This window comes from Pezoporus occidentalis, unplaced genomic scaffold (assembly GCF_034315485.1).
Source record: "Pezoporus occidentalis ecotype Australia unplaced genomic scaffold, CSIRO_AGI_Poc_V1 ctg53, whole genome shotgun sequence".
Lineage (NCBI taxonomy): Eukaryota > Metazoa > Chordata > Aves > Psittaciformes > Psittacidae > Pezoporus > Pezoporus occidentalis.
The window spans coordinates 6474392-6501619 of record NW_026915866.1 but is presented as its reverse complement, the minus strand read 5'-3'; the positions used below and the strand labels follow the sequence as shown (position 1 = coordinate 6501619).

At 39.4% G+C, this 27228-nt stretch overlaps 1 protein-coding gene across 3 annotated transcripts in view; it reads left to right on the top strand.

The window, feature by feature from the left end:
• The window catches only part of TSPAN5 (tetraspanin 5), an 89765-nt gene that overhangs the window by 56804 nt on the left and 5733 nt on the right, over positions 1-27228 (top strand). Inside the window, exons 1-7 of one of the 3 annotated variants that reach the window (XM_062637650.1) lie at positions 5114-5152; positions 7433-7483; positions 19540-19686; positions 21513-21683; positions 23631-23756; positions 26832-26879; positions 26989-27105. In XM_062637650.1, coding sequence (XP_062493634.1) covers positions 5129-5152; positions 7433-7483; positions 19540-19686; positions 21513-21683; positions 23631-23756; positions 26832-26879; positions 26989-27105 — 684 coding nt within the window. In that variant the 5' untranslated portion in view covers positions 5114-5128. Of the gene's footprint in view, positions 1-5113; positions 5153-7432; positions 7484-19539; positions 19687-21512; positions 21684-23630; positions 23757-26831; positions 26880-26988; positions 27106-27228 lie in introns of those variants that run through there. The other 2 variants (XM_062637649.1, XM_062637651.1) reach the window with 2 other exon arrangements.

Genomic DNA, 27228 nt, shown 5'->3' with positions numbered 1-27228 from the left:
CCTAAATCAATTGTGTAGACAATGTAATTGCCCATTTGTTGCCAAGGAAAAAGACTAGTTTTAGATCTTTTGTTTTCTGTATCAAATACCTGAATTAGATCTTACAGCTTCACTGCTTGTAGCTGAAATGAGTGTTTGTATGTTTCATAATGAGAATTAAATGTGTGCTCTGTTTTGTGTTGTGTGGGGTGTTTTGTGTTGTTTTGTGGGTTTTGTTTGTTTGGAGGATTTTTGTTGGGTTTGTTTGGTTTGGTGTTTTAAACTTCTGCTTTTACTGGAACAAGAGCATCAGAAAAAGAATATGAAAAATAGTCATGGTGGGGCTACACTTAAAGGAGGGTGATTTGGGGTGAATGGGGTTAACACAGTAGCAGGAAGAGGACAGCTGGAAGAGGTCTTCCTGTCCTTTGGGGTAGGAAGCTGCTACCCTGAAGGACTGACCTTGAAAATACTGTATTTGCAATAATGCTTCCAGACACTTTGCTTCACTTCAGCTTGAAGCAGAATGCGATTCGTTTGCCTCCATGTTTTTTCTTATTTGCAGGCCAGAATGAGAAGACTTATGTCGTTGCATTTTCAAATTGGCTGGGAAAAATGATCAGTGTCCTGATATAGGATATGAAATTCAGGGTGTTTTTTCGCAGTTCTCTCATTTTCACTTTGCACTTTTCTGCTGCTTGTGGTTGTGTTTTAAGCCCATACTGTTTTCATACACTGCTACAGCACCACTTACATAATTTTGGATGGTTTTAAAAATAGAAACTGACTTCAGGCAGAGAAGCTGCAGTGAAGAGGGCTGAGCCAGAGATGGAATGGTATTGATGAAGAGAACAAGACTGGATAGGAAGAGTAGAGGGACGTGGAGGACTTAAAGTAGTTCAGAAGTGAAGGCAGGGAAGAGGCCCACAGAAAGGTGTGTATAGCAGAATTTCTCAGCTTTCCTGCATAGTCTTTTGGGCTGAGGGAGAGCAGAGAAATAGAGGACAGTGGGTGAAATGGAGACTGGTAGGGTGTGTACAGAAGAGTAGAAGAGAAGGGAAAGGATCTGTGCAAGATGAGTGTACCAAAGTGACAGTTGAATGTATTGAGTTCAGTGAGTTGAATGTGGAAGTTGAATCTTGTTATCCAACTCTGTAGGCTTTTCAAATGTTTCTGTATGGTAGTGGTGGGATAATTACCTTGAAGATCTTTAATTTTTGTATGGGGAAGAGGTACTGGTTTTAGGAAATCAGCTAAATCTCATATAAACAAAAACTTTAAACTCCCAGAAGTTTTTATTGAAGAAATTTACAGAGTGGTTGTTATGTATGCTTCTTTGGTTTTGTGTGCTTTAAAAAAAAAATCTGCTCCAAATAAAGTATTTTTCTTTGTACAGCGGGACCCGAGTTTGGAGAGTCTCATTGTGAACTTGGAAAGAGTTAAATTTATTTTATCTTGGCTTGAGGGGAGTTGTTAAAAAGTTAGAGCAGGGGAAACAGGGTTTAATTCATCCTCCTTTTTCTGTTTTCTAGTATATCAATTTTTGTGGCTGAGAAGGGACTTCATTCTTTAGGGGCTGTTGCTCCAAGCTGATTGGCAATGCTTTCAACTGCACCACCAGAAAGCAATAAAATAAATACATAAAGAAACAGTAACCAAAAGCAGATGTCTTGCTTTTGCAATTAAGAACTGGAGAAGGCAATCAGAAAATAATGGTAACTGACTTGTACATTGGGGGTGGGGGTGGGGTGGGAAGGGAGTATATATATTTTGCTTGTCAGACAAAATGGAAAACCCATGAAAATGAGAGATACACTAATAGCCACAGTACCTTGCTTTGAAAATACAGGTCATACATGCTGAATTTTTCATTAGAAAGCATCATGCGAAGAGTTGTGCAAGATGGAGCTTTTCTCATTGTGTTTTCAGGTCTGTTTTTCTACTTTGGATGATGCTATAAAATCAGTTGTGTCTCTGATTCAGCTCAGCAAAATGTGTGGAAACTGGAACATTATTTCTTCTGCCTGTGTATGTTTTGTATTAGGATGGAACAGGTATTACTGAGGCAGTTATCTGTGAAATATAGTTTAATGTTTTTTAAAAGCCGCACATAAAATGGCAATGGAGTTTTGATGTCTCAGTCTATATTCAATCTGTATGTGAATGTCCCTGTGAACCAAAATGGTAATTAGTTACCTACCCAGCATCTTCATTCACTGACTGTGAGGACCTGGAGCTTTCCTGCTGGCAGTGTCTCAGGGCAAACAAGAATTGGGCTTTAAGGGAATTCATTCTTATATAAGCATCAGCATAAATGTGTAGATGCATACGTATGCTTAGAGCAGTTTGCCTTTCCCATGGTCATCACATATGTTTAGCCACATGAAAATAAAATGCTGTAATAATTTGTGTTGAGAAAGGAAAAGTTATCGGTTCTGGGGTGAATGGAAGAAGGAACAGGGCAGACTTCTGGTACTTTCCCTGTGATACTGGTCCAGGTGAAAGCTGGAGAGTTTAGAGGATGTCCTATTTGTTTTATCTGAAAGAATGCTGACATATTTAAAGCAGAATACACATCAGTGGCATGAAGGGAAGAAGAAAACTACATGAAACTTCATTTTAATTTCTGTTTTGGTGCCCTTTCTCTGTCAGGGCTACTGAAAAACAAGTGCTTATTCTTAGTGCTCTGACGCAGACATTAAGCTCCTCTTTGCCCTGGCTTAAAAAGCAAAAAGACTGATTTGGCATAAGATACTTTAAAGAAAGTAGTGAGTGTTCTGACTGAAATACGTCTGAGTGAGTCTGAGGGCAGAATGCTACAGAGGAAGTGCTTGGGGAAAAATAGTTCACCTGAGGTTTTAGTCATTTAGGAACTTGTCAGTGCTGTTTCATGTATGTACAAAGCTCAGGAGTCCTGTGTTTTCCTGATTGTGTTTCAGGATATGAAATATTATACTTCATGTTGTCCTGATCACTGCTGTGCTTGTCAGTAAAATACTGTACTTTGCGTTCCAGTGCTGTGCTGGCTTGAATCGCATGGAAGGGTAGGTATCTCATCCTGTGAATAACCTGCAGCGTGTTGCTATGGAATAAACATTGCAGTGCCCATAGGAATCCTGATAGTTTCCTTGCTAACGCCATACACACAGTTCTTGTGGCAGCTCAAAGCAAAGGCAGGTAGGAGGTTTTCACGCTGTCTAAATACAGGGCTCAAAAAAATAAAAGCTCTTGTGAGGAAATGCTGGTTCTGAACTCTGACGATTTTGACATGCTTCTGCTAGTGTGTTTGTATTGTGGTGGTGAAGGTGAAATTAGGTGGCTGTACTACAGTTCCATCTCACAGAAGTCTTTAATATATCAGTTTAGGGACTTACATTGGTTTATGCACATGGCACATTATCCAGCCTTATACTGCTTGGTTGAAAACTGGTACCAGTTATCTAAGAATGTCAGCTGAAATGAAAAATTCAGTATGTGCAGTAATGTCTGATCACTCTACAATTAAGCTCTTCTCTTTCTATCAATTTTTTTCTAGTATTTGCATTAGTATTTACCCCAACATCCCTTAAATGAAATGTTGGGCTCTGTGATGCTATATCCCTAGCAACAAAGAATAAAAAAAATCAAAGTCAATACAGGAAATAAGAGATGCGCAGCTCAAAACACCTTTGAAAGTAAGGCAAGGGTACAAGTGCTGCTACACTTTCTACTTTTAAATACCTTTAATCTTAATAGAAGTGGAATTTGAATATATCTGTCTGATGTTTGTGAGTAGAAAACCTATAGCTGAGAAAGTACTACTGTGCAAGTTCTTCTGTAAGGCTGTAATACACCAGAGGAATGTTTTCTCCTGCAAATGATTGTTTAAAAGAGAAAAGTATCAGGATTTTACAAGCTCTGCCTTAGTTCCAGTGACCATTTATAGTCAGGCTAAATGGTCTTGCTTAGATGTCTGTGGAGAATTGAGACTTTTTGCCTGTAGAGTGTTTTATAGATAATGAGGCAAACTTCCACCTTTTTATTACTTGTTGGAATAATTTAATGGTTGTAAATGAAATTTTCCAGACTTAACAGAGATGATGTGTAAACCATCTCATCATCTCCCCATGTGCTACAGATGCAAAGAGATTTTCTTTCTGGTTACAAGCAAGCAGAACAAGAATGTCTAGGAGACATCTGCGTAAGGACTGCAAGATAAGCAGAATATGCATTCTGGTTTACTTCTGGTTATAACAGCAAAAATCTAGAGGTTTTTGCTAAGCACTTTCAACTCGTTTTTAGGCTCTGCAAGAGTTTCTTTCAGCATTGTCAAGAGCAACCAAAGTTAATCCTGGTGAGAGGTGTAAGTCTCCTCATGAACAAGCTGTCTTCTGCCAGTGAGGATTACTGAGAGTTTCATCCCCATAGCAGGCTGTGTTTGTGCAAGGGTGGGCCTTTCTAAGGCAGGATTGTAGACGGTTAGGTTGGTGGTCTGCTTAGCTCAGTATTTTGTCTCAAACAATACAAGTAGAATTTGTTCAAGCCAAGAAGCATTTAAGCAAGAAAGCATGCATACAGTGATCTTTTCCTGATTATAATCTCCTAATGAGCAAAAGTGTAAAAAAAATCACAAGCTAAGCACTATATCAAAATCGCTTTGCAATACCTATGGATCTATGGATCTTCCATTAATAGATCTAAATTCATTTGGTTTTGGTGTGTGCTGTTGTTGGTTTGTTTAATTTTGTTTTGTTGTTTTTTTTTGTTTGTTTTGGGGTTTTTGTGTGTTCTTTTTTTTTTTTTCCCCTTCCTGAATGCCACTAAGCTTTTGATTTCCACAGTATCCTGTGATAAAGAGTTCATGATTCCATCCTAAACCTTTTTCTCCTAATGGATCTTGTCCATTGTTTTTGTTTTCTCAGCTGCTCAAAAGGCAACTGAACAGAAATTTCTTCTTTGGGGTATGGAAAGGACTGAGCAGCATGTAATTCTTTGATCCTCTTGAAAACTCAAGAGAACTGTTTCCTGTTTATTTTCTTGACAGGTTTTCCAGAAGCTTGACAATCTCACTTTTTTTGAAGGTGCTTCAGCTTAGCGTAGCACAGTCTTACTAGCCAGTAAGTAAATTGAGATGAGCTTGATCTGGCTTGAGACCTGTATAGTCTACTATATGTCACCTTTTGTAACCCATCAGGTACTCTTAAGTCTCAAATTCTGGTGAGGGATCAGGACATTTGGCTATATTGAATTTAATAAAGCTGCTGGATCTGAGCCAGACTTGCAGCTGATGTCTATGGCTGTTAAGTTACATTTGTGTGCACTGATTAAATTATTTCATTCTAGTTTTACGTGCTTATTCTGTTCAAAAGCATATTAAGCTGTTTGTAAAACATAATGATTTGTACCTTTCCACTTTGAAAGTTTGCCACTTCCAGATGATGTTTATGGATTTTTATAATAACGCAGCTTCTTTTTCGCTCACTTCTGTTCCTTTTACCCTGGTGCCTTTGGCTGTGTAAGAAATAAGGAAAGGAGCCTGTTACTGCAAAAAAGAACTTAAATGCATGTCTAAAAGTGATTAGAAACTTGTACAGTTTTATCTCAAGTTTCAAATAATCACTGCAGCCAGGAGGAATGCACATACTCTTCTGGCAGGCTTATAACCGTAGGAAAAAAGCAGTTTTGATGCAGGTACAATGACCTTTTCTGGCTCATGTGGTGTATCACAGGAGGCTGTACTGACATTCCCATGTCCATCTCTTGTACTTCATAGACAATTAAGGCTGCTGAAATAACAGACATTCTTGACCAGCAGTTCTGTTTTTCCACCTAGAGATAATTTCCATTTATCTTGTATTAAAATACAGCCAGGCTTGTGACAGTTCCCTTTGAAGAATACTGGCTTGTAGTATTGTGTAATTTTGACGAGTCATGACTCTTCAAGTCAAAAAGGAGAGTTTTATTCTCAGTTAGTATGAATGAACTTCTGGGTGAGCTAGCTGGTTGTAGTATGTATGATCCCTTGGTCAGCTGACAAAGAGCACTTGGAAGAGCAAAGTTACAGATGCTGGTGTGTTGGGGAACTTCAGCGTATTGTAGTGAGCATATTCCACTTGATGTTATGCTTTACAACAGTAGTAAGAAGCAGCATAAAGCTAAACCTGCATTTTAAAGTGTGCATAAGGAAGAAGGAACCTTGCTTTGAAGCTGTTGAAATAACGTCTGGGAAAGATTTTAAAGTTGATATTCCTACCTCTTCCTGCTTCTCAACAGAAAAACACTTTTGTCCTGTTTTGCAAAGGAAAAATCATCAGGATACTTATGTTTACACAAACTTTGAGAAAATCTACTGTGTGCCAAAATAAATTGTACACTGCAGAGTGAAGAAACCACAGAGAAAGAGTTTGATGTTTGAGCAACATTGCATTACATGCCCCAAAACTAGAGTGAATATAGTGCTGGGTCTTTTTGTTTTGTTTTGGGGTTTTTTTTAACCAGCACTTAGCTTTAAAAAGTGGAGATGCAAGTTGCACAGATGGACAGAAAGAGGTGTGTTTAGACACTTACTATGTATTTTTTAATCATTCTGCATGATTGGTGCTGTATGATGTGATGTTGGGAGACAGTACTTATACTACCTATTTTGCTTGTTTCGCTAGTCCTTTGTGTGCATTTTGCATGGAAACCCTGCGATATCTGGAAGGAAACAATGCACTCTAAATCGTTCAGATGATTCAGATGGAACGGAGAATACAGGGTATAACAGTCACAGGTGCTGTTCCCTTTCCCATCACATGGGAAAGATACTGTCTTTTCAGTTAAGTGCCTTTGAGACCCTTGGAGGAGAAAGGGACTGTAACTTCCTTTGCAAACTTCTGTACTTTGCAAAGTACAGAAACATGCAGCACCAGAAAGGTTATAAAATGTTGACTTCAAGGTTTTTAAAAGATCTTAGTCTTTTAAACCGGTATTTTTATTATTCTTCCCCACCCACACCCCCAAAAATCATGTGTTATATTTAAAAAGCTTTCTGTGTTTCTGTGGACAACATTGCTAAAAGTTATGGTAGATGTGTATTTAGGACTTTTAATCATTTCTCTCACTGGGAGGGTTGTGCGAGGACAGTTGTATTGTACAACAGTAAAATAACGTGTTGCTTGACTCTGGAGTTTGCTTTGGGTCTGACAAACTCAAGAAGAACCTTACTTGCTTGATGCTGAGAAAGTGACATTTATCACACCTACTGTTCCTATGTGGAATGCCCCTGAATGAACTGTGCGAGTTTTAAGTTCTTGTAGTTACAGTGATTGAGTTGTAAAATAAACACCTGCATATGTATTTTAAAACTCTCTGTAAGCCCCCACAGCCCCTATAAAGCTGTTATCTAGCAAAGATAATGAGTCAATATGCATATTTAAAGAAGAATCTATAGATTTATAATTCCTGCTCTGATATATATATATATTTTTTTTAGTTCCTTGGCATAGCGTTCCTTGGGATTGGATTGTGGGCATGGAATGAAAAGGTAAGCTGAATACATCACCAAATTCCGTGTTTTCACTCTTTCTCTGTTTTTGTGGTTATTTTTTTTAAATGAAATATTGGAATAGTAATATGCCAAACATTTTATGAGTCCACGCATGATTTCTACTGAAACAAAATCAAGTCTGTCAAATAAAACCTTAGCTCAGCTCACCTAGAGGAAGCTCGTCGGCATCTTTCCCAGGAATGCCTTGACAACAAATTATGGCTGACACTTGCACATGAAATAACCATTTCAATCTGTGCATGCTCAAACTGCAGGTCAGATACTAGAACACTCTACTGGAGGCAGTATTGGCAGTGTGTCTCTGGATGCACCAGAGACCATATCCAGGGAGCCTACATGTCTGAGAGGGCAGCTTCCTGAAAACAAGCCTCCTTGGCTTTGCCTTAACATAGCAGCATGCTAATTGCTGTTCCTCTTAAAAACAAACAAAAAGAAAAAAAAACCACCCTAAAACCCAAGCCAAGCCCGAGACAGAATAACTGTTGTTTTTTCCTTGTTCAAATAAAGCTGTCCACTGGAACACTATGTTGCAAGACTGTAAAATCAACTTTGAAATGGAAATAAAAGGGGGAGGGAAAGAGAAAGCATTTGTGAACCAAAGCCTAATTTTTAGTTTGCTTATTGCAAATATTGTTAAGAAGATGAAATGTTAAGTCATTGCATACTGACTTGTTTTGTATATTTTGGGTTAGTGGATGAAAAGTTTGCTTGCTAAAAGACAACAAGTAAAATCAAAGCCAGAGTTTCCTTCTCTTCTTTGTTTAAAAGGTTGAAAATAATATAGGCTGATAAGTGGTGCTATGAAATTCGTTTGTTTGTTTGTTTGTTTTCTTGTAATGGAAAACATCAAGTAAATTACAAATTGATGTTCACTTAAGACATAATAAGTAGCACTTGCAGCAGAACAAATAACACGTTAGATGTTGGACGCACTGGAGTGTTGCCACTCTAAAAATGCAGGACAAATTTTGCTGGTTCAGAAGTGAGTTGCTAACTTAGATTCTAATTGTTCTGTGCATGTGGCTTGGATATAGATAATTGCAACTAGTAATGGGATATTAACTCACATATTACACACCTATATATATATGTATATTTGCATGCCATATGATACTCGTGTTGGATTGAATAGGCTTGGAAAGAGGTGCTGTGACTTTTTTTTTCATTCAGGAAAGATGTAAAAGGATATTTTTTTTGATATTGTGAGCATACTCACAGAGTTTATACCTATGTCTAAGTTCCAGGGAATTTTAGTTCATAGTGGCTTTTTAGAAGATATTTTAACACTTTTGTATCATTTCAGTAGGTAACAGAAATCATTCCTCTTTAGAATGAATGAGCTGGTAAAGGGAAAACTGGTATAGTCTAGTCTTTAAAGTATGCTAGTCCTACAGCTTGAGGGTGTTCTGGCAGAATAATGGTTTGTTAAGTTTTATGTATTTTCTATATGGGAAAGCTTCCTCTCCCATCTGTTAGCAAGTCTGTTATCAACTAATTTTAAAACATTTTTAATCAGATCATGAAAGCAGGAGAAAATGCTATGTTGTTCTTAAGCAAATAAAGCCACTGAGAGCAATTTAATATGCCTTAGCTCAGGCTTCCATGTGTAGTAGGTTTTTCTGTAGAAGTTAATAAAAGTTTGTTTTAAAGCACAGGTCCTTCCTTGAAAATTAGTATCTCTTCTCAGTTTCTCTAACTGCTGTGTCCTGCTGTGCTTCGTGTGGACTATTGCAGTTCATGGTTGTATAAACCAGAATGTATAGCTGAACTGCAGGACTCTTGAACATAGACAGACTTCATTCTTGTAGCAAGAATTATTGAAAAATGGACTTGTGTCAAGCCAATTTGAGGCCTTTCCTTCACTCAGCTCTCTGTGGGAGAGGCAATGGCTAGAAGCTGCAGTCAGCAAGATCAAGTTCCAGAGACTCATAGCCCCATGCAGCTTAGTGGGGGACAGATCAGTTACATCCCAGACAGAGCTGTTCTTCCTGCAGCTGGGGAGTTGGAGGTGAAAGCCAAGTAGGTGAAGCTTAAGACTTGAGAGATCTGTAATTTAACTGAAAAGTACTTGTTGAGCTAGACTGCTTTTTGCCTAAGGCTAGCCTGGATATCCTTGAGCATTACAGGCTGTTGTAGTGGTATACTGTAAGGCAGCAAGGCAGCTTTGCAGAGTGGAACCAAGTGTCCTGCTGTATGCCAGGTATGAGCTCAAATATGAGCAAGGGCTGTGTCCTTGTGACAAAGAAGGCTAACAGTGCCCTGGGCTGTATTATGAGTGTTGCCAGCAGATTGAGGGAGGAGATTCTTCCCCTCTACTTAGCTCTGGTGAGGGCACACCTGGCTTCTGGGCTTCCCAGTGCAAGAGAGACATTGACATACTGGAGAGTTCAGCAAAGGGCTATGTGATCACTATGTGATTAAGAGACTGGAGCATTTCTCTTACAAGGAAGGACTGAGAGAGAGAGCACTGTTCAGCATGGAGAAGAGCACACTTGAGGGATCTTCAGGTATATATATACCTGAAGGATGGAGCCAGGCTATTTTCAGTGGTGCCCAGTGATAGAGGCAATGGGCACGTTCCTGAATATCAGTAAACACACAGTTTGCCCAGAGATGATGTGGAGTCTCCCTCTGGAAATATTCAAAAGCAGTCTAGAAATGGTCATAGGAGCCAGGTTTAGGTGACCAGATGACTTCCAGAGGTGCCCTTCAAGCTCAACTGTTCTGTGAAGACTGCTGCTATCCCAATGAAGTACGTCTTTATCAAAGTTGAGCTTGGTGCTGCTATTGTATAATCTATTAAACAGAAATTTGTAAGGTTTTTTTTTCAGGATTGGATTTTCAGAAAGACTACTGTAAACTGATTTTGGTGGTGGGGAGGATTTCGATATCTTGTCATGAATCATGTGGCTTTATATCCAGCTATGATGTTTTATAATGTGGCCATCAACTTATATATACTTTTGCTACTTCACAGAACCTTTTTAAGATAACAAGAGGGTGTGCCAGGCCATATTAAAAATGCAGGATGTAAAGAAATAACCTACATTTAACAGGAGCCCCATTTGCTGCCTGCTAAAACCAGTTTGGGGTAGACTTGTGGGTTTGGTGGCTAGTTTCTCTTTTTTACAAAGTTGGCTTGAATTCTGTCCTTTAAACTTTGTTGTAAAGAATTAAAAAAGCATGCTATACAGTCTCATGACCTTCCTTACAGTCTCTGCAGGGAGGCAAAAGAGCTCATTTGTCAAATAGGCAATAGAATTGGCTTGACAGCCAGTCAGCCAGCCTGAAACAAAAACTAGGCAATTAGCATTCTGAGTCATGAACCTGAAAGAGATCTGGGGGGTGGAATGGGGCAATAAACTCAGAGGATGAATAAAGCTATCTATACATGGATGCACTATATAGCTCACAATCTCACAGTGTTTTCAAGCACATTAGACTTGAGCTTGTACCATAAAAAAAGTTCATCTGTGGCAGCTGATTTTCACCTCACAACCCCCAACAGTGACATGAACATTGTTAACCTACAAAGAGTCTGTTCTAAGCCCAAGCAACTACCTTTGCTCAGCAGCAGGGGAAAGATGTTTATATTTCACTGGCTCTTTTTAACCACTTCAAGTCATTTCTTCCATTGACTTTTTAAAAGTAAACTAGGCTTGAACAAAATGTCTATTTCCTTCCTTCATTGTATGTATTACATAGTGTGGGCTTACTGGGAGTGTTCATAGTATGATGACAGTAGGTACTTGGGAGAATAAGCTTCCTGGTTCTCTCATTACCTGCAGGAGATTTATATTAAAGAGTCATGAGACAAAGAGGTAAATTGCTGTTATGTCTTCTGAGACCTTATAAGACTGTCCATGGAGAGGAAGTTTTTAGAAGAAAAGTACTATGCTTTTGGGGTATACTTAATGTAGGAGGTAGCAAAGGCAGAGGTCCTAAAGTGGGGAAAAAAAGTCTGCAGATCCTTGCAAAATTTGTTTAATAGTCTTAGTTATGGTATAAAATGGAGTGAAATGAAGAGGGAGAACTGGAAGAGGTTGATTATGTGCATAAGTTCAGTTTCTAGGCTTTTGTTGTTTTGTCAGTGTGACTAGAATACACTCATAGAATCATAGAATCGTTAGGGTTGGAAAGGACCTTAAGATCATCTAGTTCCAACCACCTTGCCGTGGGCAGGGACACCTTACACTAAACCATGTCACCCAAGGTTCTGTCCAACCTGGCCTTGAACACTGTCAGGGATGGAGCATTCACAGCTTCCTTGGGCAACCCATTCCAGTGTCTCACCACTCTCACGTAAAGAACTTCTTCCTTATATCCAATCTAAACTTCCCCTGTTTAAGTTTAAACCCATTACCCTTTGTCTTATCACTACAGTCCCTAATGAAGAGTCCCTCCCCAGCATCCCTATAGGTCCCCTTTAGATACTGGAAGGCTGCTGTGAGGTCTCCACGCAGCCTTCACTTCTCCAGGCTGAACAGCCTCAACTTCCTCAGCCTGTCTTCATACGGGAGGTGCTCCAGTCCCCTGATCATCTTCGTGGCCCTTCTCTGGACTTGTTCCAACAGTTCCATGTCCTTTTTATGTTGAGGACACCAGAACTGCACACAATACTCCAGGTGAGGTCTCACGAGAGCAGAGTAGAGGGGCAGGATCACCTCCTTTGACCTGCTGGTCACACTCCTTTTGATGCAGCCCAGGATACAGTTGGCTTTCTGGGCTGCAAGTGCACACTGAAGCTGGCTCATGTTCATTTTCTCATCGACCAACACCCTTCTCCGCAGGGCTGCTCTGAATCTCTTCTCTGCCCAACCTGTAGCTGTGCCTGGGATTGCTCCGACCCAGGTGTAGGACCTTGCACTTGGCATGGTTAAACTTCATGAGGTTGGCATCAGCCCACCTCACAAGCATGTTGAGGTCCCTCTGGATGGCATTCCTTCCCTCCAGGGTATCAACCGAACCTCACGGCTCGGTGTCATTGGCAAAATTGCTGAGGGCACACTCAATCCCACTGCCCATGTCAGCGACAAAGATGTTGAACAAGACCGGTCCCAACACCAATCTCTGAGGGACACCACTCGTTACTGGTCTCCAGCTGGACATTGAGCCATTGACCACAACTCTTTGTGTGCGGCCATCCAGCCAGTTCTTTATCCACTGAGTGGTCCATCCATCAAATTGATGTCTCTCCAATTTAGAGACAAGGATGTCGTGCAGGACAGTGCACAAGTCCAGGTAGATGACATCAACTGCTCTACCCCTGTCCATCAGTTCTGTAGCCCCATCATGGAAGGCCACCAAATTGGTCAGGCAGGATTTCCCCTTAATGAAGCGGTCCTCTTCCAGCTCAGAAGTCGAGTTGTGCGCAGTTTGGAGCACCGGTATGGTACCTTGTGTGCCAGCACAGTATTCTTACCAAGCAAGAGCTCTAAATGTGGATCTTACATTTTAACCTAGAGTTTTAGGTGTTGATCTAAATTGATTTAGGTCTGCTTGGGTGTTCTGGGACAGGCTAGACTCCCTACATAGAAACAGTCACAATTTGTCAGACCAAGTCTCTCTCCCTGCCCTGCAGTTAAAACTACAGTTGTTCTTGGGGAAAAAATTCTCACTTTTTCAACTGTCCCTGTGAGTGGCAGACATCAAGAGGAAATGATATTCCATAATTGTTGTGCATACATGTCTGTCATACAGTTCTTTTAAAACCAAGTGTTGACAAGAAAATGGTGAGCATATCCTGTAGATCCTTGTGGACTGAAGGATACTAAAGCATGTGCCTTGCTTCTAAGCCAGGACTCTGTGTATTTTACAGGTCTGGGGAGGAGAGGGATAATAATATTCACTATTACATTTAATTTAAATTTCAGCACATAAGGGTGCATTATCTAAAGAGGCTGGTTAGATAATTTTACTAATATTCCAACACTTTGTAACCATTAATCCTGAAAAGTAAAAATCTTGTGTATATCCATGCCAGTTATTCATCTATTGAACTTTGCTTTGTCATGGCAAGAAAACTAGACTAGGTCTTCTCCTTAACTAGACACTTGAAAAATAAAGTTATGCTGCTATTGATGTTTACTGTGGGAAATGCAAACCCAACAAAAATCAAGGAAATAAGATTTGTAAACATCCCCCAGCTAGTTTCTTGCTTGCAGAGGCAAAATTCTGGAATGGAATTAATTTGGCATGTTTCAATGACTATTGTTCTGTTCCTCATGCTCATTCAGATGCACAACATGGAGAAACTGCATGGATTTTATGACTAACAAAGTAGCGAGACATTTTTCTGTTTCAGAATCATGCATTTGGAAATACTTTTATTTCCCATCACTACCATGTGTTTCTATTTGCCAGTGATTTTTAGTGCTGCAGATTAGTTTGTGGAAAGGCTAATCCTCTGTTTGCAGAGAATAAATGTTTCAGAAGTTGCTATACTGCTGAATCTTTTTCTGGCCATCTGCTTTTTTTGTTGTCCATCCCCCCATTCTCCCCCTCCCTCTCCCATATCCCCTCTGTAATGGGATTCTGCAGCAGAGAAGTCTTTTCCCATCTTGAAAGGAAAAAAAAAGCCAATTTCTCCTTTCTTACTGGTGTTGGTTTCTTCTTTTTACTTTTTTTAAAGGCCCTCTGGGATGTTGTTTGTTACGGGAACTGTTGTGTTGAGTCCTATTCTTTTACATGCACTTCCATTGGCCAAATTCCATATACTTTCACAGTGCATCGCCTCCTTATTCCCTAGGATGGTGATTCTCCAAAGCTGTCTCTGACTCAAGATGCTTTAAATTTTCATTACTGGCTTAGCTTTTCAAAATTGCAGTTGCCCAGTCTTTTCACTTGGAGCCATTCTCTCTTGCCCTATAGTATGTTGCTGTGCCTGTGAAATGAGCTGTTCAAAGAGAAGCAGCCTAGCATACTTCAGGGAACATCTCTGAGACCTGAACATGGCAGTCAATTCTCTACACTAAACACAGTCAGCCTGAATGGAAGTCTTACTAGTGTGTTAATGCGCTTGTGACTCCCTTCTGTTTTGTCTCATTAGGAAGCAGGAATGCAATTAAATTGTATAGGTGTACCAACACCGAGACACTGCTCCAAGATGACTGTGTTAGCATCCATACATTCTAGGGGAATAAAAGTAAGTTTCTGGGTTCAGCACACAAAGGCTGTGTTTGCTAAATGGAAATAGTCTGGACCAGAAATGGTATTGAAAACCCAGATTCTGGAAAGGTTTGAGTTTTCTTCAGGCTAGTTCTAGTCTCATCTCGTGGACAATGCCCATGAACGGAGCATGAGTTATGTTCCAGGGGCACATTTTCATTTATAAGTAATCTAGTCTGTGTGCTCTGACACTTCCATAGTGTGAACTGAAGCATAGCTAACGTGTGACTCCTGGATCTGGCCTGAAATGCTAATGTGGATGTGCATCAAAGGTGGGAGCTAGAGTCAGTCTCTGGAAAGTAGTACAAATTGTCCTGATGATCTTTAAGAGTACAAGATGGAGAAGGGGTGAGGGGTGTACCCCTTTTTAAAGAAGGGGTGCTTTTCTAACTGACTGCTTCCTTCTTCTTTACTGATGGGATAATGGCAATAATTGTGCAGCTATAGTATCAGGAGGGGCCTTCTTGAGTTACAGTCTTCAAGTCCAGTATTTTTCCTTTATTGCCTTCTCCCTTGAGCTGTGTAGGGTGGAGGGCTCTTGCCACAGACGAAAAAAAAAGGCATGACAGCAGAGAATCTGTCACTGGATTAAGGCATCTCTTAGAGAGTGCATTTCTGCTCACTTACCATACGGGGAAGACTCTAGTTCTGCAGGAGTTTCTGGCAGGCCTTGCTTGGTTGTCTCGTGTTTCTTGGTGTGGCAGAAGTCGTCACCAATGCCTTTTCCCCACCCATTTGTTGAAGAAAAGAGCAGGTTATAATGTTTCACTTGACTTCCTCTCTTGAATTTGATGTGGGGTAGGAACATCTTTCCTCTTCCATGCCTACATCATTATATACTTGTCACTGAAGTGAAGAAGGTTTTACAAATAAAGGAACTGTTTTCATAACTTTACCAGTATTGATTTTACTTTGATTATAGATGATTCTTTTGTTGCTTCACTACCTCAAACAAGTTTTGATTTGTGGTTGATTAAAAGGTTAAATGACCCAGGCGTTGTGATGTACAGCAGGCAAATGAAGGTGGGGGAGAAAGAGCAAACAGATGATTTGGAGATCGGCCAGGGAACACATCCTGCTGACTCTCCTTGTGGGACTACAGCAGAGCCCCTGGGTTGACACCATCACGAGAAGTATTAGAGTACATAGCTTTGCATAAAATGTTTACTGCCAAATAAAGATTACGCACTGCCTAAACTACCAAGAAAGTGATGTGCGTATAACCTAGAAAAATAACCGTGCTTCCAAAATGAGAATGTGGGTTCAGGAAAAATAAACTTCCTCCTTTCAGAGGCTAAAAACAGTGATAGTACTTGCAACTACTTAACAATAAAGGTTGAAGCACACTACTGCAGTAGTGTTTCTAGGAAAAATACTTTTTGCGTTTATAGAAAGCCTGACTTGAAAGGATTTACAGGTGGTGTGTTAAGGTCCTGCATTGATGCAGGAGGTCAGTTGGCAGTCACTGTATATTCTGTGACTGACTGCTCAGCCCAAAGATTCAGAGTGTGTCACTGGAGGGTTATGTAAGAATATGAGAGTACTGATCTTCTGCTCAAGCACCTCTGGAAACATTCCCTTCTCCTTTTGGTTAAAAACGGGATGAAGACAGAATTGGTTACTACCAGGCATTTGTACACCTCTGCCAGACTCTCCCAGAAGTAGGTGTTACAGGCAAAAAATGCTGAATACCATGGTAGCAGATGTTACAGAAACTTGTGATGGATAGGAAAAGCATGTGCCTAAAGTACAATGTGTTTAGCTCTTCTTAGCAATGTAAAGTGAGATAATATACCCTGGTCGTTGCCTTGCTGCTTGAAGCAAAATACTTTTTAAAGTTTTAAATACTCTTTAAAATGTTGCTTCACTGTATCTTCAGAGAGGTTCTTTGTAAGTGTCCAGAAAAAAAAACCAAAGACTGGAAAACTTAATTTCAGCAGTGAGCAGTAAACTTCTGTTGGGCTACCTTGTGCATCTTTATGTGTAACCACAGAGCATTGGCTATATTTGTCATTCCTGCTGCTAGCTACTGTTTCATTGCCAAAGCCTCTCTGAAGATTGTATACCCTTGAGAAGTCTCTCCAGAATACTGATAACTTGAGATTCATGTGCAGAGAACACAGCACAAATGAGAATTATGCAGTATGCTTTTTTTGCTATCAGGATGTATTATTTGGGATTTATCCAAAATAGGCTTATGATTGCCAGATGTGGACTACCAAAAGATTCACACAGAGGTGCTTTCCAGGGACAGCAAACAATAGCAAATGAGGCTTGTGGTGTTCTATTTCAGTACATCAGTTCATAGCTACCCTGAGGAGTTGGAGCCTGGAGCAGACAAGAGATTAGGTAACTGACTTCTGCTGGATGACCAGCAAATGTGTAGCACACCAGGGTACAAAGAGCCTGGCAGTGCTAGAAAATCAAGTAAGGTGGGAAAAGACAACATACAACTGGTTCATTGAATTTTATTGTCATCAACTCTTAATGGGAACGTGACAAAATCCAAAGTGGTATATTTGTTCACTAACGTGTCTTTCTTTATATTATGACTATCTTCTCTAAGAGCACTGTCTGCAAATGTGAGCTGAATTTCACTTGGATTTCTTCCTTCATTTGAGTTTTACTACTTTCCTATGGAAGAAACTTGATTAAATGTAGTAAATTGTTGTGGGGCTTCTTGTTGCTTGGGGATTTTGTTGTTTATTCGTTTTTTTTTTTAAATAAAGGCAGAGTGTGTTATGAAGAGAGACATAAATGAATGACTGAATGTTATTTTTCTTAAAAAGTAAAATAATTATCATACAAAAGCAACACCCTTTCTCCAGTGACACAGGGGAAACAGAAAGGACTTAAGAACTTTGTGAAGTTATTTTACTACTCTTTCCCTTGGGAAGGGCTCATGTTTCCTGACTTGTGTATGGCCAAGGCCATGACTTTTTCAAAGGTTTGTGTGTTACTGCATTATGCTATTTATTTTGTGTGTCATTCTTAGCCAGCAAGTTATGTCTTTGATTTCTATGACAAATGTAATGAAGCAAAAGTAGTGGAAAACCTTTGTACAAGTTGATTTAAGTGTTAATGACAGATAAGTTTGTTTCAGCCTGGCTGAAACATCTTATCATCTCATCACTAGTCTAGAAAAAGACATGCCAACTGGTCTGCTTTGATAGCACTACTAGCTCTGAGCAGCATTCTATCATATCATGCATTATGTCTATTTTTCTCTTTTTAATGAATGACAGTAAGACTAGTACTGTATGTAATGTAGGAGGAAAGTGATGAATGTGGAAGTGGTGGCAGACTATGAGGAGTACTGTATTAGAAATATTGGTTCCATGACATTTTTATCTTCTGAGTGGTCTAAACTGAGTACACTGAAAAGAAATAAAAAAATCACGGGTGTAAAGCCATAGTTGTGAACAGGCATCTGTTAACATTACTATCAGCTTTTGGAAATAAGGTTATAATATCTTCCTTCAAAATGATTGCTGGTTTGGGACAATTTCAAAGAAACAAAGGGGATATGAACAGGGAAAAGGAAGAGAATGAAGAACTTCAGAATTCTGTAAATAAGGAGCTGTAGAGGTGAAGGTCTGTATTGTTTTCCAAGCCACAGGTTCACTGAGGAGCTGCTAGGTAAAGCAGTAGTCCGGAGCACTCAGCCTGGGTTCAGGCTTCTTTGAGGAAAGATGCAGAGAAATGTCTGCTACAGCAGTGTGCTTTGCATTGACCTGCAGCACTGGGGAGATGGATGAAGAAATAGTGATGCTTCAGCTTTTTTGCTGCCAAAAGGCTTTAGGAAACTGTAACTATTCCTATACAAACTCAGTGTAATATGGAAGACTTTGAACTTGCTTCTTGATATGTCTCATCTGTTGAACATCAGCCAAACCCTGGTTAAAATGTGTGTGGTTGGGTTTTTGTTTTGTTTTCGTGCTTTTTGTTTGTTTGGTTTGGTTTTTTTTTGTTGGTTGGTTGTTTTTTGGTTTGTTTGTTTGTTTGTTTGTCTTAAAGAAGTTCCTCAGGATTACTGACAGCACAATCTAAGCTCTGTTTCTAAGGGGGCAATGGCATTACAAGCAGACTATGCTGACTGTCATATAGAAATCACAGCATATGTGGTTTACCGTATGATAGGTCTAACCTAAATCAGTGCAAACCATCTCTCAAGACAAGTCCTTCAACTGCCTGATGTACTACTAAGGGACTTAACATTGTTTTCAGTTTCTTCCTGCTGATTACTCAGTACCCATGCTTTATTATTTTTTAATGAGTTTTTGGCACTGTAGATTCCTAAAGTTAAGTTGGCCACGTATCTAGTTCATCAAAATTTGGTAGTCAAATTTATTATTTCAAGATGCTGCAGCCTAGGAGCTCTCTTCTAATTTCTGTCAGTTGTTGTAAATACTGAGCATAAATGCTGAGTTCAAGCTGGTGTTTTTGCTGTTGACTGCCTTTTCTATCATAACATGTGTAACTGCATGTTCACATAAACAATGTGTATGACACCTAAAATGCATCTCAGCATAGGAAATGAGTTAAGTTTTCATCAAATGTCTATTCTCACTTTCTGGCAGACTAATTGTCATAGCCTCAGAAGCAGCAAAATGCCCCGTGGGTTTCTTGTAGAAGACTTTTGAAGCACATTTTACTGTTCATTCCACATGTTGATTGAGAACTATTGTACATAATTACCCCTTTTATCTCTTTAACTGCAAAGATTTTCTTCATTGTGTTTGCTTGATGTACTGCAGAACATTTAGTTGCTGTACCCTTCTACCTTTTTAAGAAGAAAAATGCCAACAGAATTTGTACAACTGAAAGCTGAACATACTTATCCCTTGGCATTGTTTCTTTCCCAGGGAGTGCTGTCCAATATCTCCTCCATCACTGACCTGGGAGGCTTTGATCCAGTTTGGCTCTTCCTAGTGGTAGGAGGAGTTATGTTCATTTTGGGATTTGCAGGATGCATTGGAGCTTTACGAGAAAATACCTTTCTTCTCAAATTTGTAAGTAGCCTTTGCAACTTTGGCATTCATTAATTACGTAGTGTAAGTCATGGTCTCTGTTCCTGCTTAACTGCGCAAAGATTTTAAAATGTCTTTTGGAGAATAGAAGGTGTTATCTGATGTGAAGGTACTGTTCTGTGTATAGTTTTTGCTTGACTGTTAACACTTTACAACACTTCAGTCTCTAGTGCTTACTGGTTTGTCTTTTTAAGGTTGGAAACTATCAATGGTAAGAATCATAACATGAAACTACTGCTTTTCATATGCATATAGCCTAACATTTTGCTTTCCAGTCATGGAGAGAAGTTTCTGCAAGGAATCTGCATGTTGAACTTGAGTCCACAACAAGCTGCCTATGAAATATGAGGCATGTAGATGCATCACTGAATGTGACCCATGTGGTTTCTGCTGTGCAATTGCCCCTCGTGGTACAGAGAAGATAGGACTGTTGCGAGGCTTTGGTTGTTGATATCCTCAATTCTGTACTGTTTACCCAATTCGAAAAGGCTTACTTCCTGTCAGTGCTGAGGCCTGAGAAGAAGAAAGGGAGAAGAATGTGCCCAGGATAAGTAAATAAAATAGATGTTGTCTTCTTGAACTCTGGACTGGACTTGTTAGTTGAAGACAAGCTGCTGATACACAAAGGTAGTTTAGTATTCAGAATGCCTTTAGCTAAGCAGGCTGGTTTAGTTTTTTGAAAGGTCTCCTCCTGTAAGTGTTGAAGATGAAGATAAAGTGGTTCTTTCTGCCACCACTCCAGCTTCCAGATGTGGGCACAAGCCTGGGTAGTAGTTGTGTCTAATAACCATTAACTGTTAATACATACATGAAAAGGCTTCCAGTGAAATATCTGTGTTCAAATAACATTTTTGGCTCCCAAAGACACGTTTGATAAGGGGAGGAGGCTTCTTGAGGCATTTATAAAACAGCTTGGAAGAGTTCTAACTTGCTCTTCTCTTGCTTGAAAAAAGGGGAGTGGGGGAAGGTATTGTAACACCTTTTTTCACTTCACTCCTCTTTGCTTTCCTAAAATGAGCCCATCTGCTGTACCAGAAATAGCTTCCTATATGGCAGCTGCAGGATAAATTAAAAATGCATCTGAACAAACACAGCACATATTAAAATGAAACCCAAAGGCGCAGTTGCAAAAGGAATGGGCTTCCAGTATATGAGGACCCCTCTGTATTTTAAACAGCATAGACTCAGTGGAGATCCTTAGAGAAAGTGGCAGATCATTAGTAATGCCTTTGGCATCCATTGCATTTGCATTAATCATAGAACCTCATTTGGTTTTAATGTGGATGTGAGTCATTCCACAGACATTCTGCTCTGATTTAGTCATTAATTAATTTCTGCTGTTACCAATTTTTGCTTTGTCTGCTTAGGCAAAACTTCAGCAATGAAGGTGTCAAAAGAAAAAGTCACTTAGTATTCCACTGGCACTATTGGTTGTTTATGCCTTTGAAAATGTAAGTGCCTATTTAGAAATTTAAGATGAGTTTTCAGAGGGCCCTACAGGTGGTAAGTAGCCATGTGTGTTGAATTTACAGTGAATTCTCTTGGATCTCTTTGAAAATCCCAGGGAAATGCCCAGAGTTTAAATTCCTCGGCATTTTTATTATTTGTTAGGATAGAATTAGGATTCCTGTACTACAGCCCTAATTAAAAAATGGGTATTTTTAATTTAAGATTTCATGTGTGCTGGAATAGCTTGAACTTGTGCTGAAACAGGTAAGGCCCTAGTGCTGGACATAATTGTGAGCCTTGAATAACATGTTTTTGGTCATAAAGTGAAATAATTTTAACCTTTTCATTTTTCTTCATAGTTTTCTGTGTTTCTTGGAATTATTTTCTTCTTGGAGCTCACTGCTGGTGTTTTAGCATTTGTATTCAAAGACTGGATAAAGGATCAGCTTTATTTCTTTATAAACAACAACATCAGAGCATACCGAGATGACATTGATTTGCAAAACCTCATAGACTTCACACAGGAATATGTAAGTTGGACTATATTTATTTGTAAAGCTTACTTTGAAAAAATCCGTACTCAATTTTTTACTTTCCATCTGTTTGGTTTCTTCAAGGAACAACAGAAATATTCTAGCATATATTACTTCTGAATATGTGTGTGTATATATGTATATTTCTCTTTACAGAACTTCTACACACAGCACCTGTGACAGGTGGTTTGTTTGTTGATGTATGAGCAAGATAAGGCAGAGAGTTGGGGTGACTTGTTCTTGAAGATGATAGTATGTCAAATCTACAAGTCATATAAATCAGCCTTGTGTTCAGATTTTTGACCATATTCCATATGTGTATGGAGATACTTTGGGCTTCTTGGGGAGAGGGGTGTTAAAAATATTTTATTGTAGGAGCTGTCACATCTGTTAAGAAAAAAAAAAGAAAAAATATCATTTTCTAAGCTTAATTTGGTTCCACGATGAATGTTGGTGTAGTTCTAGCAATGTTAGAGACGCTGCACCACACTGCAAAGTGGCAGAGATATTTAGCTGGTCTGGGTGAAGCTACAATGTTACTTCTTTTTAACTAGGCGTAATGCAATTAGCCTAATGAAGTGGGCAACTTACAGTTCTCATAGGAAATCTTTAAATGATGCTACATTTGCACTTGGAAGGCAAGGATAAAGCCAGAGCTGCACAAGCGTGTGTAGATTAAGCTCTGTAATTTATCAGTGTAAAGCAGTCTTGTAGTGACTTCTGGACACAAGTTATTTTGTCAGTGCCTACTTACTTCAGTACTCAGTTCTGGCCTGTGTTGTTTTGAATTTGACGCTGTGTAGCTAACATGGTTGAATGTTGGATAACGTCACATTTATTGTTTTTTGTACATTCTGCAATTAATGTATTTTTATTCAGTGTTTGATTTCCTTCTATAAGCCTTGGGGGTTTGAATATTGTCCAGCTTGGAGAAGGTCAGGGGCCACCGCAGCCTGAAAGCAGTGGTCCACTTGTATGCAACCAAAAGGCTACAATCTGATTTTGCAGACAGTACATAAAGCTTGCTTTCCTAAAGCCATCTTAGCAGATAAGTCTGGGACAGCATGAGTCTGGAGAGCAAGCTAATTTTTCAGCTAGCAGAGAAAATGCTTGAAGACAGCATGTTCAGGTATTGCAGAGGGAGCTGTGCTACTTCTAGAGAGAGTTGTAAAATGCTTTTTAAAATGCGATTTGTGGTTTCTTTTGTTTTGATTTTATATATATATATATGTGTATATATTTGTTTTGAAGTTGAGATGGGTGGGTTCATTGAGCTAGCTCTTTAAATGCTGTAAACCATCAGTGTTCCACTGATCTCCTATCCATTCTTTGTATGTTCAGCAAGTCTTACCAATTCCCTGTGTGTTGGCATGTTTTGCCAGAGTCTAGGCATGCTATTGGGCATTATTTGGTTTTTGAAGGATTCTGGTTGCCTTCAGTAAAGATGTTTTGTGCAGCCTGTGATGCTCAGGATAAATGTGTTCATATTGTCTGATGTACAGGCAAAGATTCCCCCACAGTGGGAAAACGAGTACCTATACCAGTGTAGCCCTTGGAGTTGATTAGTTATGTTGAGAACCCAGGGTACGTTAAACTGGATAGAATATTGTACTTTTGGCTCTACTATCCCTGGGGCCTGAGCTTGTAGGCAGGTACAAATCTGCGGTGGTTTTGTAGGCATATCAGCTCACTTCTGTGTGTTTCGCTCCAGAGAGTGGTGTTGCAGGGTGTGAACATAACTTTAATCACATCACAATTTTAATAACTTACAGGTATGCCATAGTATTGATTTTTAAAAATGCAAACCCAAGTCAGCTTCAATGAAACCAGAGGGGATCTCAGATTTTTTGAAAGCTGGAGGGAAACTGGCAGCAGTGATGCATGTTACTAATGCTGAGATTTGTTTGTTTTGAAAACCAAGAAGTTCTTCTTTTTTTGTTCTAGTGGCAGTGCTGTGGGGCTTTTGGAGCTGATGACTGGAACCTGAATATTTACTTCAATTGCACAGATTCCAACGCAAGCAGAGAGCGCTGTGGTGTTCCGTTCTCTTGCTGTACTAAAGACCCTGCTGTAAGTGACATTCAGGAGGGTAGGAGGAGTCTGCTGGTCCAATTTTAAATCCCTTTAAGATTATTTTTTTTCTAGAAGTCATGCATGATCATTACCTTTGCATCAACTTGTATTTTTTCGTTCTTGCAGATCAGCTTAACCACTAACTTCTTTGCAGTCAGCAAAAATCTTTAGCTAGCTTCAGTCTTCATGCTGTTTGTATGCTTTTTGCTTCTTTTCATTAGAATGAGAGAACCATGAGCTTGGCTGAGCATCCATATTAATTTTAGCAAGTATAAAAACCAGAAACCCTTAATGAGTTGAAGGATATGAGCTTTCAATTAAATATCATCAGGGTCTTTCATTCGCTGCCTTAAAGAACAACAACTCTAAGACCAGACACTCTAAAGCAGCACTCATTATTTAGTGCAGTATCAAGAGGCTGCAGCTAGTTTGACCCAGTTTGTGCTATGTATGGTAATGAGTGACAGCCTGTACCCTGAAGAACTGGCATATGTTTGCATTAGAAGCTTGAATCAGGTATGGACATCTTTACACACTCTTTTGGTATTTTTAAAATTACTGCTTGTTCTACAGTCACCTAAGATCAGACGAGTGTCAGAAATTGTTTGAGGGAACAGCTTTCTGATAAATTTCCATGTCTTTTAAAATAGTTCTGGATCATCAAGCAGAAAATGTTGGAGCCCTGCATTACTAGTATGGATATGATCAAGAATGAAGGGTAAAGTGTAATGAAAGCAGTTCACTGACAGTGAAAGGCCTGGAATAGGGATGGGTGTGTGCATGGAAACATACATGGCTAACACTGCAGTTTTACATTTGACTTTCATATATCTTAAAAGAGCAGCCTGTGAATGCCTGTATTACTTAGTTGTTCAGCTATGGCTTTTTTTCCACCTGGAGTGACTTACATTTCCTTCAGTGTGCGAGTCTCTAGCACTGACTAAAGTGAGGCAAACACCTCAGGTGCTTCCTGCCTTGCTAATGCAACACAGTCGCTGCTCCCAGCATCTGGTCACTACTGGTGCTCTCTCCCTCTACTCATAAGGCACTGCCAGTTGCACAGGCTGTGTTCTGGTTCCTCTGCAGTGAACACGTCTTCACAGCAGTTTGAATTTTTTTTCACAAGTATCACCGAAAACTTTTTAATGATATATTGAAGCAAAATATAGGTTAGGCTCAAGCATTACATTATGCTTTGGAATCCCCCTTTTGGATTCCAATCTGCCCGCTAACCCACACAGAAAGGTCATCGCAACCCAGTTTTAAAAATATAGTTGTTATAAAACCAAACTAGTGACAGCAGTACGAGGTAATCCTATAAATACATAATCCACTAAAGTTCTCTCTATTTGTGTATATAGTTATGCAGTTTCTTAATGGGTGATGCAGCAACCAGAAAATTAAAGATAAGTCTCATTCACTGGGGGGAAGCAGCACACTTTCTTTTTTTGTCTTTATTTTTAAAGTCAATTAATATTTCTAAAAATATTTGAAGTCATGCATATAATTAATGTAACCAAGCTGTGCCTGGTTCAGTTTCAGTAATAATCACGGGGTTATTATGTAGGAAAGCAAATTTTTGGAATTAGGATGCAGTTTGGAGTGGTGCAAAAAGCTGTGTGGATGCTTTACTGCACAGACCTTACTTTTAGTTTAGCTTGAATTAGGAAGTAGCAAATTTAAGGTAGGCCAAGATGAGTCTCACCTAAAGCAAATGATAGTTCACTTTGCTGTAGTTTAGCAGGTTGAAATTTTCCAAATTCCTGTACAGGCAAGGCCTAGAAAAGTTGATTTATTACCATTTCATTCTTCATGCTCTCCTTTGGTTAGCAAATTCCAAGGCTAAAGGCAGAAGACACCGATGCTAAAGTAAGCAGGAATTCATTACAAAGAAGTAAGCTTAAAATTCCTCTGTTGGAATCTTATCTACTTTTACAGCCTTGAAGCGCATGGCATTTGTATTTTAGATCCTGGAACAGAAGTATTCATCTCATTAAAAGATAAGAATTGCTAAAGTCTTGAACGTCCTTTGAGGGAGTCCAGCTTGGGCAACTGACAGGATGCAACCTGTTGGTGTACTTTCTGAAAAGAGAGGAAGCACTTTAGAGGAGCTTTAACTGCTGATGGGAGATATTTTTCCTAACGTCTGCTTTTTAAAATCTATTTCTCTGCTGTCTGCCTTTCTCACTTCCCACAATTCGATTAAATTGTGATGTTCAGTACACCTAGCTAATGGCTGATTTTTGTAACTTCTTTGGGTAGTTCCTTCTTCTGCTCACTATATGAGACAGTAACTTAATATTTTGCTGCCATTGTGGCTGGTGCAAGTAGTTGCTTCATTTTGTTGCCCTGAAATATGTATAAAGAGTAAATGCAGCTTCAGCTTCTAATGGGTAGTGCTTGCTCACTAGGAAAAGTCTGCCATAGCCTATTTTATTACCTGTGCATTGGGAGTACTTAAGCAGAGGCAGCAGGAAAAAATCTCGCCTCCTTTCTTATTGCCATCAAGCTTCTGTAAGAAAGAACAGGCAGTAAGAATACATTACCCCACCTCTTCTTTTTCCTCCCTAGTTTTTGGAGAGGAATTAGTTACTGTATATATTTCTACAGACATCCTCAGTAAGAATTTGCAGCTTCTGCAACAGAACTGCCCCTTCTCACCTCTTCACACCGTACAGACAGTATCCTGAAAATGTTAACAGTAGTCTTGGCGTGTTTTTCGGTATAGACAAAACCTTTTCAGGAGAAGGTTCTTTCATTTGAAATAGGTGTCCCCAAATCCCTTTACTTTGACTTCTGAATGTTTGCATCTGAAAGATGGAGTTCACCTTGGTGGAGGGCCAGTTTTCCAAGCTTGCTGCCTTAAGAACTGAAAATATTTTCCGACCACATGCTTTTGTTTATTGTAAATAATTAATAGCACTGAATAGAAGAGGGAAGGGGTTTTTAAACAGCAATATGGTGACCAAAGTTAGGGTGTTTGTCTTATTACATACAGGAACAACTCTGGGAGCTAGGAGATGGTGTTTAGGATACACTTCACTGATAGCCTCTCTTCTGTTTGTCTTCTAGGAAGATGTTATTAATACTCAGTGTGGCTACGATGCAAGGCAAAAACCAGTAAGTTTTGGTACCTTAAGGAGCTGAACCGCTCTTGCAAGAGCAGGGTTTTCTGCTGACGGGATAGTAGAATGTAACTATCTGTTTCCCTTGCTTCTCTTCTTGGCAGGAAGTTGATCAGCAGATTGTTATCTACACTAAAGGCTGCGTCCCTCAATTTGAGAAATGGTTGCAAGACAATCTTACCATAGTTGCTGGTATATTCATTGGGATAGCATTACTGCAGGTAAACATTACATTCTATGTAATGAGTTACACAGAAGAGTAACAGATAAATAGAACATAGAAGGGGAGGGAACTGTATAAGAGAACTAGAAATAGTTACACTTAGATGTATAATGTCTGTAGG